This window comes from Coffea arabica, chromosome 4e (genome assembly GCF_036785885.1).
Source record: "Coffea arabica cultivar ET-39 chromosome 4e, Coffea Arabica ET-39 HiFi, whole genome shotgun sequence".
NCBI classification, from domain to species: domain Eukaryota; kingdom Viridiplantae; phylum Streptophyta; class Magnoliopsida; order Gentianales; family Rubiaceae; genus Coffea; species Coffea arabica.
In genome coordinates, this window is record NC_092317.1 from 19,455,141 (window position 1) to 19,468,710 (window position 13,570).

The 13,570-nt window shown below is 36.9% G+C and overlaps 1 protein-coding gene across 1 annotated transcript in view; it reads left to right on the plus strand.

Moving 5' to 3' along the window:
- Positions 1-645: 645 nt before the first annotated feature.
- LOC140005523 (uncharacterized) overlaps positions 646-13,570 on the plus strand; it is a 70,481-nt gene continuing 57,556 nt past the window's right edge. Inside the window, exons 1-3 of the mRNA XM_072046529.1 lie at positions 646-876; positions 1,000-1,212; positions 1,759-2,460. Coding sequence (XP_071902630.1) covers positions 646-876; positions 1,000-1,212; positions 1,759-2,460 — 1,146 coding nt within the window. The remainder of the gene's footprint in view (positions 877-999; positions 1,213-1,758; positions 2,461-13,570) is intronic.

Here is a 13,570-nt window from a genome sequence, read left to right on the forward strand (position 1 = left end):
TATCCTTTGCCCCACATCGATGAATTGTTTGATTAGTTACATGGGGCGGTGGTGTTTTCTAAATTGGATCTGCAACAAGGGTACTATCAGTTGAGAATCAGAAAGGAGGATGTGCCAAAAATGGCGTTTATCACTCGATATGGGCATTTTGAGTTTGCGGTAATGCCTTTTGGCTTAACCAATGCCCCAGCAGCGTTCATGGATTTAATGCATCGAGTGTTTAAACCTTACTTGGATAGGTTTGTAGTGGTGTTTATTAATGATATCCTAGTATATTCGAAGTCTAGGGAGGAGCATGAGCAACACTTGCGAATAGTGCTGCAAACCCTATGAGAGCACCAATTGTTCGCTAAGTTCAGCAAGTGCGAATTTTGGCTGGAAAAAGGGACGTTCCTAGGTCATATAATTTCAAAAGATAGGCTTGCTATAGACCCAGCAAAAGTGGAAGCTGTAGCCAAATGGAAGCGGCCAGAGAATCCCACAGAGGTGCGAAGTTTTCTAGGTTTAGCAGGGTACTACCGCCGATTTATAAAGAACTTCTCGAGAATTGCGGGACCCTTAACTAACTTGACAAAGAAACAAGGAAAGTACATCTGGGATGTTAAGTGTGAGAATAGTTTCTAAGATCTTAAGAAGCAATTGACTATGGCTCCAGTTTTAGCTTTGTCCAATGGGAACGATAGCTATACGGTTTATACCGATGCTTCAAAAGAGGGGTTAGGGTGCATGTTGATGCAAAATAGGAATGTGATTGCCTATGCGTCTCGAAAGTTAAAATCTCATGAGCAGAACTATCCAACCCATGACTTGGAGCTTGCAGCTATTGTGTTTTCCTTGAAAAAATGGCGACATTATCTATACGGTGTGACTTTCGAGGTATATACGGATCACAAGAGCCTTAAATATCTGTTTTCTCAGAAGGAGCTAAATTTAAGACAACGTCGGTGGGTGGAGTTCTTAGAAGATTACGATTGCACGATTAACTATCATCCCGGAAAGGCCAACGTGGTAGCAGATGCTTTAAGTCGAAAGGCTCAACTAGCAAGTTCCATGGTGAGAGAGTGGAGCTTGTTGCAAGATGTAGGTGAGTGGAAATCTCGTCTGGAACCGAAGAAGGTGATTTTTGAAAATATTGAGGTGAAATCGACACTGTTGGATCGGATCAAAGAGGGCCAAGTGAAGGACCCAATGGTGCAAAAGTGGATGGAAAAGGTGAAGAAAGGGGAGTTGCCTAACTTTAACATAGGTCCTAATGGAATCTGAAAGTTCCGAAATCGTGTCGTTGCACCTAGGAATGAGGAGTTAAAGAGGGAGATTTTGGATGAATCTCACGGCTCTAGGTATACGGTTCACCCAGGGAATAATAAGATGTACCAAGATCTCAAAAGTCTGTATTGGTGGGAGAATATGAAGACGGAGATTGCTCAGTTTGTACAAAGGTGTCTTACGTGCCAACAAGCGAAAGCTGAGCATCAAAAACCGTCAGGTCTATTACAACCTTTAGAGATCCCTGAATGGAAATGGGAGCACATAACGATGGATTTTGTATCAGGGTTGCCACGAACACAAAAGGGGCATGATGCAATTTGGGTAATAGTGGATTGATTAACTAAGACCGCATATTTCCTGCCAGTAAATATGAAATATTCTTTGGAGAAACTTGCCAAACTTTATATGGATGAAGTGGTAAGACTACACGGGGTATCAGTAAGCATTGTATCTGATATAGACCCAAGGTTTGTATCCCGATTTTGGCAGAAATTGCAAAAGGCTCTAGGAACTAAGTTGAATTATAGTATAGCATATCACCCGCAAACTGATGGACAGTTTGAGAGAACTATTCAAACTCTTGAGGATATGCTGAGAGCCTGTATTGTGGATTTTGGAGGAAGTTGGAGTCAATACTTAACCTTGGTTGAATTTACATATAACAATAGTTATCATTCATCTATTCAAATGGCCCCATATGAAGCCTTGTATGGAGAAAAGTGTCGATCTCCAATCCATTGGGATGAAGTAGGAGAGAAAAAGATTATAGATCCGGCAACAATACCATGGGTTGAGGAAGCCTACGAACGGGTAAAGGTGATCCGCCAAAGACTTCAAACAGCCCAAAGCCGACAGAAAAGTTATGCCGATCATCGGAGGAAAGATTTGGAGTTCGAGATAGGAGATAAGGTGTTTCTTCGAATTATCCCGTTGAAAGGAAAGATTAGAGCAGGAAAAGGGAAAAAGTTGCAACCACGATACATAGGACCTTTCAATATATTTCAGCGAATAGGAAAGGTGGCTTATCGATTTGAATTACCAACTAGTTTGTCTCGGATCCATGACGTTTTCCATGTTTCTTTGCTTAAGAAATATCATCCGGATCCGACTCACATTTTGCCACCCGAAGATGTTGAACTAGACGAGTCCTTAACCTATGAAGAACGACCTATTCAAATATTGGATCAGAAGGTGAAGGACCTGAGAAACAAGCAGATTCCATTAGTAAAGGTTCTATGGAAGCATCATGAAGTGGAAGAAGCAACCTGGGAACTAGAAAATGACATGCAAGAGAAATATCCCGACCTGTTCACGACGAAAGGTATGAATTTCGAGGTCGAAATTCTCTTAAGGGGGAGAGAGTGTGAGGACTTGCAAATTCCTTATATATTTCTTGAAAATTTCCTTTTATTTGAAAATTATTTGAAAATTATTATTCTATACCATATTGCTACTCAATCACTCTAGAAAAGTGCCAATGATCATAGGAAATTAGGGTTTTCCTTTCCGATTTCAATTCAAAGTGAAATAGAGTTTTTCGTGTATCCGTCGTGTAATTATCTGGTACGGAGCGATGATCAAATTTGGTGCTTAAGAGTGACTTTTGGGTGAGAAATAATATGTGATTAGAAGCAATGATATAAAGTTAGTGAATAGGAAGTAAAAACCCTAGTACGTGTGATTTAAGGATAAACGGTGTGAACCGACGTGTACCGTGCACTACCGATTGAACACACCACTTGATCACCACTTTCTTACCATATAAGCTCATTAATATTTGAGCAAAATATTTCCTTATTTCCAGCTGGCTTTGACCGAAATTTAGGGTTAAAAATGCAAGGAAAGAAAAAGAAATTTTTGTTGGCTTTGGTGGTGACAAGTGTCACACCCCTATGGCTCCTTGACCAAGCCAAGTCCAACCTTCTTATCATCTTGTTGGCTTCATTTTCACTCCATTTTTCTGCTGGTTGGCCCAGACAAGAGGGGGGGAAAGAGAGAGCAAGAGTTTCACCATTTCATCTTGATTTGCACCATCCAAGTGAGGAAACAAAATTCTAAACCGATTAAAGTGTGAGTTGTGAACTTGGGAAGCTAAGGGAACCAAAAATTCCAAGAGGAGGTGAAGTATTACTCTTGCAAGCTTCTTTTGTTGAGGTATAAGGTCTAACCCATAGCTTTGTTTCTTTTATTTTTGATTAAGATGTTATAGAATTCATGTTTTGGTTAGATTAGTTGTGAGACAAGTTGTTGTGATGATTTTTAAGGTGATATATGTAAGTTAGGGTTTGATGATTTCTGCCTATACTTGCTATATGGATGATATATGTTGTATCCAAGCTTATATAGGAGGTTGTGGTGGTGGATTGAGGCAAGAAATGAAGAAAGTTTCATTGAATCCCAAAATTTCCAGATTTCTGGAAAATTTGACTTCAGTTCTGTCCGGTTTCAGTGCACTATGTTATAGGTCGAATTAGGCTTAGTATAAAACATGAAAGTTGTATAGAATGATATTTTATAGGTTTCTACAAAATTTCAACCCAATCGGAGCAACGTAGCCAGTGAAAAGACCAAAATACCCTCGCTACCCTAGGATGTTTCCAGTGATCCGTTTTAGACAGTTCATCCGTTTGGCCGTGTTTATTCACTATGATCCGTACAGATTTAGCCATTTTCCAAAACATTAAAGTTTTAGTACTCTGTCTTAGCTTTTAAACGCCTCAAAGAACACCTTAAACGGACTTTGGTAGCCTGAGATATGACCATTTAAATGTAGTACGGTTAACTAGCCGATTAGTTGGAACCTGGTTCTGTGAACTGGGAATTTGATTAAGTTACACTGGAAATTTGACCAAGTGATCTTCATGAAAGTTATAGTAATTTGTCTTAGCTTCGAAATGGTATAAGTTACAGACCAATCCAATAAGCGTAGCCTCATATGTGTTCTTTCCGCAAAAACCCATCAAATCTGTCTTTTGTAAACTTCATTTCCGCACTTGTTATTAGTTGATTTATGTCCTTGTATTGTCTTGAGCCTATGGAATGGCTATTGAAATGCATTTGTGTTGTGTATAAACTTGGGTTTGAATGAGAAAAATAATGAAGCCAAAATGGCTGGAAAATTAGGTAAACACAAAGGGCATGCTGCCCAAATTTACGCTCGAGAACTAGAGAAATACACTTGCAACTTGGGTAAAGTTGATAAGTGAATATCACTTGAACCATCTAAAACTTTTGCTACTTTGGTTATCGAGGGTTATACGTTAGAACCTAGCCGAACTTGTACCCTTAGGAAAAGCGGTAATAATCACTATAAATCCGTTTTCCTTGCACTTTCGACTCAAAAGTTATTTCCAAGTATACATCTTACAAAATTTTTCAGTTTGAAAAGCGAGCAACCGTTTCACGACTATTCTCCAAGTGAATTTCAATTTCTTGATTCTTATTGAACGAAACGTCTAAGTTTCGAACCTTAGTTGATTTTCAAAGTTCTTAAATCAAGTTTTATCGCAGATTTGGACTCCAAACCCGGAGTACCACCTAGACGCGAACACTAGAGGCACTACTTTTGGTGAGTGCTTTCAAATATCTGATTGAACTTGATATTTGTGATTTATCTTTGACCAATATGACTACATGATATATAAATGATTGCTCGGGCAAGGGTGTACTTTATCGCACTTGCCCTAACAAGAATTGTACTTGTTTACCGATTTCACTTGACTTGCTCTACATGCATATGAATTATATCTTGTTTGGAATTCCAGAAACCCTGTGGCTAGTTAATCGAGTAGAGCCGGCAAGGGCCTGGTCGATTAGATAATAAACCCTGGGTAACTAGTAAGGTCGAGTGGAGTGTTATCTCCTCAGCTAATCGGTATACTCGAGTATTACCACCCGTGTTTCGTGTGGCGTGCGGGCCCGGATAAGGGGGTTGAGCGATGGACGGAGACTGGCGTGAAGTGGGGTTTTCTTTCTGGACTAGTTATTACTTGAAAGTTGACGGAGTGTCAACTACCAATCGATCAAGCTGGGATAGAGCAGAGATATGAGCCACTGTATCCTTATATGTGAATATGATCCATATATTCTTGATTACCTGAAGTATTATCTCTTTGATTGGACTTGTTTGCTCGCTATTTCACTATTACGCTGTTATTATTTTGTTTTATGGCCAATTTGATATTTAGAACTTCACGGAGTTTTGGCTCACTCCGCTAGTTTTGTTTTCCTTACAGGGGTGCGAGCGAGGCGTGAGACGTGTAAAGACTAGCGTAGTCTAGTTGTTTTGACTTTTGCCTTGTACTCGCGTTATTACTTGAATAGAATGTTTTGTATCTGGATTGTATACACTTTGAACCAGTTTGGGTATATTGAGGCCTTGTATCTTGATTGTGCATCAATGTAATTTATAAGCTTGAATTGCGATGTTATTTATAGTCCATGGATGTATGCACGTGATACGATTGAGTGAGTCTTGGCGAGAGTTGGGCAGGCGATCCGCCAAACCCTTTGGTACGCCTTAGGGGGAGGTGGGGTCATCACAAGGAGGGGGTCAAAAATTACCACACTCAATCTGTCGTTGACTAGGGGAACCCCTAGGTATTTGACTAGGAGAGGCTATTTGTGGAAGCCTAGAATCGCGCCCACTAACCTGCTATGATTCTCAGATATACTAGAGGGTGCGAGGAAAGCGCTCTTCCCCACATTGATTTTTTGCCCGGAGTGCTCTTGGTAAAGGAGGAGAAAATCACGGAGTGCCTCCAGGCAAGATTCCTAGCACCTAGTGAAAATAATTGTATCATCAGCAAACGCTAGATACGGTACACTGTTGCCAGCCAAGACATAGCGTTTGTGCACCTGGGTAAGGCTGAGCTGTTGGAGACCCTGCCCCAAAAACTCAGACACGAACAAAAGCAGTGCTGGTGACAGAGGGTCCCCCTAGCGCACTCTCCTACTGGACTTGAAGAAACCAGTGGGCTGACTATTGACCAGAATCGAGAACCACGAATTAGAGATTGTCTAAACATGAATTCTAGGGTTACTTAGAATACAAAAGCATACCCTATGATTAAGGAATGTAAACTAATTAGGACAAACATGTATTTGCTACATGTACGAGGCAAGTATAAGGTGCGTTAAGAATTTCTTGTGCCGTTCAAGGTAGGTGATACTCAACCCTCAATATTTTCAAAATGTCAAATATGAATTTATATTAAATGCAAGTTCTATTTTGTTATATGCAAATTTGATCATGTATGCCTATTCGAAATCTTTTGCAATGCTATGAAATATGAAATGAGTAGCATATTTTCATGTAGTGAAAGAAATATGCATACATGTGATGTGTGAAAAGATTTTGTATTATGAAAAGCACTAAATGGTTATGAAATATGTGACGCCCCCGCTTCTCCCAAGGGCGAACCCTAGGGTATCGGCGGGACGCCTGCCTAGCTCGCGCCAGGACTCGAAACACAAAGCTAATAAAACTATATTAAACCAAAAGAGTACTATTTACATCTTCAAAAGTATCTATTCAGACCACCATATTACATTATAATAACAATCAGCAGAAGGTGGACCCTAAGGTGGGTCCTTATACAAACCACCAAAACAAAAAGGAACATCTTAACCGACCAACTATTACAACTAAGGAAAATAAAGGAAACGGGGTAAGTTATATGCTTAGTAAGTACACGGGGATAAACACGTAAATTTCATATTAAAATAAACAACTATTTCACAAAATGCCAAGTCAAGTGCAAAAGTAACAATATGAAGGGAGGATACAGGTTGGCTTCAAAGCCAAGTCGTTTGCCATGCGTGACCTCCTGTCGACACTCCGTCGACCACGAATAAGGTCCGTAGAACTCCACTTGTACACCCACCTAACACCTTATCACCCTCACAAACTTGAGCTGGAATCACAAGCTCGGGTCACAAACTTGGTTCATAACTTGAACCTACGAACTTGGTGACCTCAGACTAGGTTGGACTGGCATCGACCAAGCCCCGGCCGGCTCGAATAGCCCATCTAGGTCTTGAGATCGGACCCACAACTTCAACATATTTCACGAACTCACGAAAGTCACCCCGAGCTCCAAGCTCAAGGGGTTCAAACCCAAAATAATTCATTTAGACATGTCATGTATAAATAGGGTTAATTCCACTTTGTCCCCCAAAACTTTGGACAATTACCCACTTCAGTCCCTAAACTTCAAAATGGGACACTTAAGTCCCTAAACTTATAAAAATCTCCCACTTAAGTCCCTAAACTTATAAAATGGAACACTTAAATCCCTAAACCCTTATAAAATGGGACACTTCGACCACCAACGACATTCAAGATTTGTTAACAATTTTCCTTAAGTGGGAAGTATTTATAAGTTTAGGGACTTAAGTGTCCGATTTTGAAATTTTGGGACTGAAGTGAGTAATCGTCCAAAGTTTAGGGGGACAAAGTGGTATTAACCCTGTATAAATATGCATGTAAAGTAGGGTTTAGGTCGAGTGCGGTGAACTACACCCTCGCCTAGGTACCCCTTTCATTTAACATAAACACATAAGCAAGTTATATACAAAAACGGCCCGAATACTTACCCAAAACACAAAAGTAGTACAAGAGTGGAAATCACTTCTTGCGTTTTAGCTAGTAGTAGCCCCCACCGGCTCCGCCTAGCTCACCACGGTCTGAAATAGAAGATTGCATTACGTTATATCACAAACGGCTACTAAAATGCCCAAAACAAGCAAAACGGCAAAATCGGCACGTGCAAGTTCGGAAACGGCAAGTTGGACACGCGCGCGCGCACGGAATGGCACACGGAACGGCCAAATCCGCCATCTTAAGCCGTTTTGATCAAAAGTTGGGCTAGGAATATCGGATCAAGGTGAGTGAGACACCGTTTTGAAGCTATGAGGAAGGGCTACAACTTTTATTTAGACATCTCAACCCAGATCACAATAGGTATTGGTCAAAAATGCACAAAATTGTTCCAGCTATTTCATTTCGAGTTACCAAACAGGCCCTGTTTGAAAGACCGTAACTCACTACTCAGAAATCGGAATCAAGAAATTCTAGAGGCGTTAGAAACCTAAGACATAAGGATATAACTTTCATGTTTGGACCAATAGCTGAATCAATACAGAGCATGGAGGAAAATGGGTCCAAACGTTCTTGTCAGAACTGTCCAAAGCGCAGGCAGTTCTGACAATCGATATTGTTTTGGTCATAACTGAAGCTACGGGACTTGGATTTGGATGCACTTCATACCGTTTCGAAGCTGAGACCAATATCTACATTTCTTATGAAGAGGTCAACAAACATTTCGTGCGTTATCAAAGCGGAAAAAACACGGTCAGAGGCTGAATCCAGAAACGTCACCAAAACCACAGTTTTGCATGACTATAAGTGTTTTAGTCATAACTCAGGATCAGCTGATCGGATTAGGCTGAAATTTTGCAGGAACAACAAGAACTTAAGAAGCTACAACTTTCATGTTTTGAGAAACTTCTAAATCAATACGTAGTATCAAGAAAAATGGAGCTTAAGTTCAGGTTCTGGGCTACCCTGTTTGGGATTTTGAACGGTTCCGCGCAATGCAAACGCATGGTTCGTTTTCATGGTTCTCTTGCAAGTTTTCTAACTACTTTCATACCAAAGAAACACATATGTACCAGCTTCTAAATGACCTACCAAAGGTCCAAAACTTCCCTCTAAGACACTACCAAATTACCCAAAAACTAATCATGATCCTTAAACTAACTTTTTGCACCATTGAACTTATTCTAACCATCTACTAACCAAACCCTAACTCACGAAACATTAACCAAGCTGAACTAACTTAAGGAAACCTAGGGTTTCATCAGCCAAATCAGTTTTTACCATTCACTCACCAAACCAATGAAACCAATCATCAAACACAACCACTACAATCTTCATAGCACAACATTAGAGCTAATTAACTTGTTTAGCATGAAACCCTAATTAGGGCTCCTATGGCCGAATTATCAAGGCTCAAATTTAACCAAATTACTCCATAAAAACAAGTGATAAACACAAGTGAAACCATAATCAATCACAACTAACAACTATTATCATCATTTCCCCCATTTCAAGTATCATCAACCACTTTAAACTTTGTATAAAAGCTTTCTTACCTCAAGATGAAGGTTGTATGATGGCTAATGAACTCAACCCAACTCCAAGATGGATTCTTTATGTTTCAAGCTGAAGATCTATAGCAGAAATTTAGTTGAACTTTGCCAACTTCCCTTAGTTTTTTTTCCTCAAGGTGGCCGGCCCTCTCTCTCTCTTTTCTTTCTTATTTGTTTTGTTTTTTTTTTATGGAAATCCTATGATATATACAAGATGGTCAAAGCCTTGAAAGATATTTCTATTTCCACCAATCACACAAAAGCTTCATTTTTTGCTCTCTCAAGCCCTTACACCTTCAACTTTGCATTTGATCCACTCTTGCCCTTAAACATTTGATAATCTTTCAATTAACTCCATAGGTTATAACTTAGGCTGCGTTTGGATTGAGTGTTTTTGCACCTGTTTTTGAAAAACTGTTTTTCACATTCCAAATGCTACAGTAATGTGTATTTTAAAAACAATTTCAAAAACACCATATCCAAACAATATATCAAAAACAACTCCAAATATATTTCAATTATGTATATTTAATTTGTATATTTTAATAAGTATATTTCAATTTGTATATTTTAATTATGTATTTTAATATGTATATTTCAATTATATTTTAATATGTATATTTCAATTATGTATTTTAATATGTATATTTCAATTATGTATATTATATATATATTATATTAATATAAATATATTTATTTCAATTATGTATAATATTATATATATTATATCAATTGAATTAAATATTATATATTTATATAAATACATTTATTTATATATAAATTTATAAATATATTTATTCAATTTTGTTTTATAATATATATTAATATGTATATTTCAATCATGTATATTATACATAAATTATATTAATAATAATGTATATTATATATATTATACATTTCTAATACTATATATTTATACATACATATTATAAATATTTTATTTTATTTATAATATATTTACATAAATATTATATGTTATATAAATTATTTATCATATCATATATAATATATTATACATTTATATAAATGTACATTTATACATAATATATAAATATTTATGTATGTTTATAATATACATTTATATTATGTATAATATATAATATAATACATTTATACATTTATATTAATATACATAATATTAATTTTACATTTATACATAATATTAATATATGTATACATTTATATTAATTATATTAATACATTTCTACATAATATTAATATATATTTATAATTTATTAATTTATACATTTATATAATATTCATTTATAATTTATACATTTTTAATAATATACACTTATACATTTAAATATACATTTATATTATGTATTATATATAATATAATACATTTATACATTTATATTAATATGCATAATATTAATTTTACATTTATACATAATATCAATACATATATACATTTATATTAATTATATAAATACATTTCTACATAATATTAATATATATTTATAATATATTAATTTATACATTTATAATATTCATTTATAATTTATACATTTATAATAATATACACTTATAATTTATAATATATTTATAATATTCATTTATAATTTATACATTTATAATAATATTCACTTATACATTTATAAATATATTTATATTATGTATTATATATAATATAATACATTTATTAATTTTTATATGAATATATAAATATGTTTATTTATAAATATCTATAAATGTATTATAAATGCATAAATGCATATTTATATAAAAATATAAAAATTATAATTTATACATTTATACATTTATATAATATTCATTTATAATTTATTTATTTATAATAATATACGTCTATACATTTGTAAATATAAATGTATTATAAATGCATAAATGTATATTTATATAAAAATATAAAAATTATAATATTCTAAAAATACTCAAAAATATGTTTCAAAAATACCTCTAAAAATAATCCAAAAAAATCTACAGTAAAAGTTTTTCATATAGTTTTTGAAAAACAACCCCAAAAACAACTAATCCAAACGGACTTGTTTTTCAGATTCAAAATGCTACAGTGGTGTTTTTGAAAAACAAACCCAAAAACAGCTAATCCAAACGGAGCTTAATCTAAATCTAATCTAAAACACTTAATCACACTTAATTACTTCACTAATCACCCTCCTATATTAATCACCTATACTTAATCATACTTAATCCCACATAAAAGCAATTAAACAACAACCTTTTGTCATGGGTAGAATTAAGGGTTTTAAACCCAACTTAAAATTCTAACAAATCATAACACTAGAAACTTTTCTAGTTTAGGATTTTCTAACTTTTAAACTCACTTAACCTATATAAAATGGATCAAATCCTATTCTCACCCGCACTAAAACACATACTAGCATAACTAACTTAATCACCACTAGAACTTATAATTAATACAAAAAAAACTAGGGTTTCAATCCTAACCCCAACTTAGAGTTTTCGAAGTAGTCTCAAAACAAAATGTTACTGCACAAATAATGAATATAACCCTAATATCAAACTTAAGAACTGACCGGGGTCTCACAACCTTCCCCACTTAGAATAATTTCATCCTCGAAATTGATACCTTTGTTTGTGAACAATAAATGCAGGGTTTACAAAAGTACGTGTCCTCTCCTTCGTGATTGCCTGGATTATTTTCAGGGTTTCCTACAGCATTCCCATGGCCCTGACCCTGTTGATCAACCATACGTTCTAACAGGTCAGCCATCCAGCGGATGTTCCTTTGGGCCCTACTCGATGTGGCTCATATTCGTGTTCCCTTTCAGGGCTTCGTCCTCCACCTCGAGTATCGGAGGCCATTTAGGTGCAAGAGTCCATAAATCCAAACATAACGTGTGCTTAGTATTCAAACTAAAAACCAAATGAAAACACAAAACAAATACACGAAAGACACGCAAAGGATAAGTACAAAAAATAATACTCAAATATACACATTTATTTACAAAACCACACCAAAAGATATACAAGTTATCCGACATCCGGTCGGTACAAAACCCTTTTACATACATGAGCATCCGAGCTCCAAAAATCTAGTTAGCTGGCAGATAACCAAAGAACCAGCTATACTGGTTAGAACAAAACATGTCAGATGGGCAAAAGAAAATCCAAATAACGGCCCTACGCGCCTCCCTAGGGCCCCCAATCCCCAACGGAGCCTAGGGTATCTACCTCGCCTATCCGCTCTGGGCCAGTAGCACGTGGTGGTGCCTCCGTGGCCATATCTAGTAGGACCCCGGAGTCAAACATGATACTCCAGACCCTCTCCCGAAGCTGCCTCTTCATAGCGAAGAGGTGCTGCTGTGTGTCTCGGAGACCCAGCTCCAAGTCCCTAATGCGTAACGCCTGCCCATGGGCAATCTCTCGTGCCTCCTCCAGCTATGCCCTCAAAGTGTCAACCATCCTGCCTAGGTGATAACGCTCGTCATCCATCGCTAAGACAACCTCGTCGGAATAACCATATGTATACCAACACTCACAGGGTCGGCGCGACACCTAACCAAAGGGGGAATACAAGATGTAGGGCTCCCCAATCCTCCTCCAATAGCGGATCACCCGCTTACGTCACACCCGGTCTTCCGGGCCCCTCGCACTCGGAGGTTTAGGTCCCGGTCCCACGCCGCTGGGTCCAACACCACTAGAACTACCCGGATCCATACCTACAAACATTAATTCGTTAGTTAATCGGCATTTCAACTTTAAATATATCATTCATCTTAAAAGAATCTAATATGCCTAGTGCCTATCACGTATGTCCCACTTGCCCAAGTCCTTTAACCTAGGCGCTCTGATACCACCTGTGACACCCCCGCTTCTCCTAAGGGCGAACCCTAGGGTATCGGCGGGACGCCTGCCTAGCTCGCGCCAGGACTCGAAACACAAAGCAAATAAAACTACATTAAACCAAAAGAGTAGTATTTACATCTTCAAAAGTATCTATTCAGACCACCATATTACATTATAATAACAATCAGCAGAAGGTGGACCCTAATGTGGGTCCTTATACAAACCACCAAAACAAAAAGGAACATGTTAACCGACCAACTATTCCAACTAACCCTAACTATACTAGTGGCAGTGTCCAAAAGTTTCCCCGCGTCGCCCCCTGCTAAGGAAAATAAAGGAAACGGGGTAAGCTATA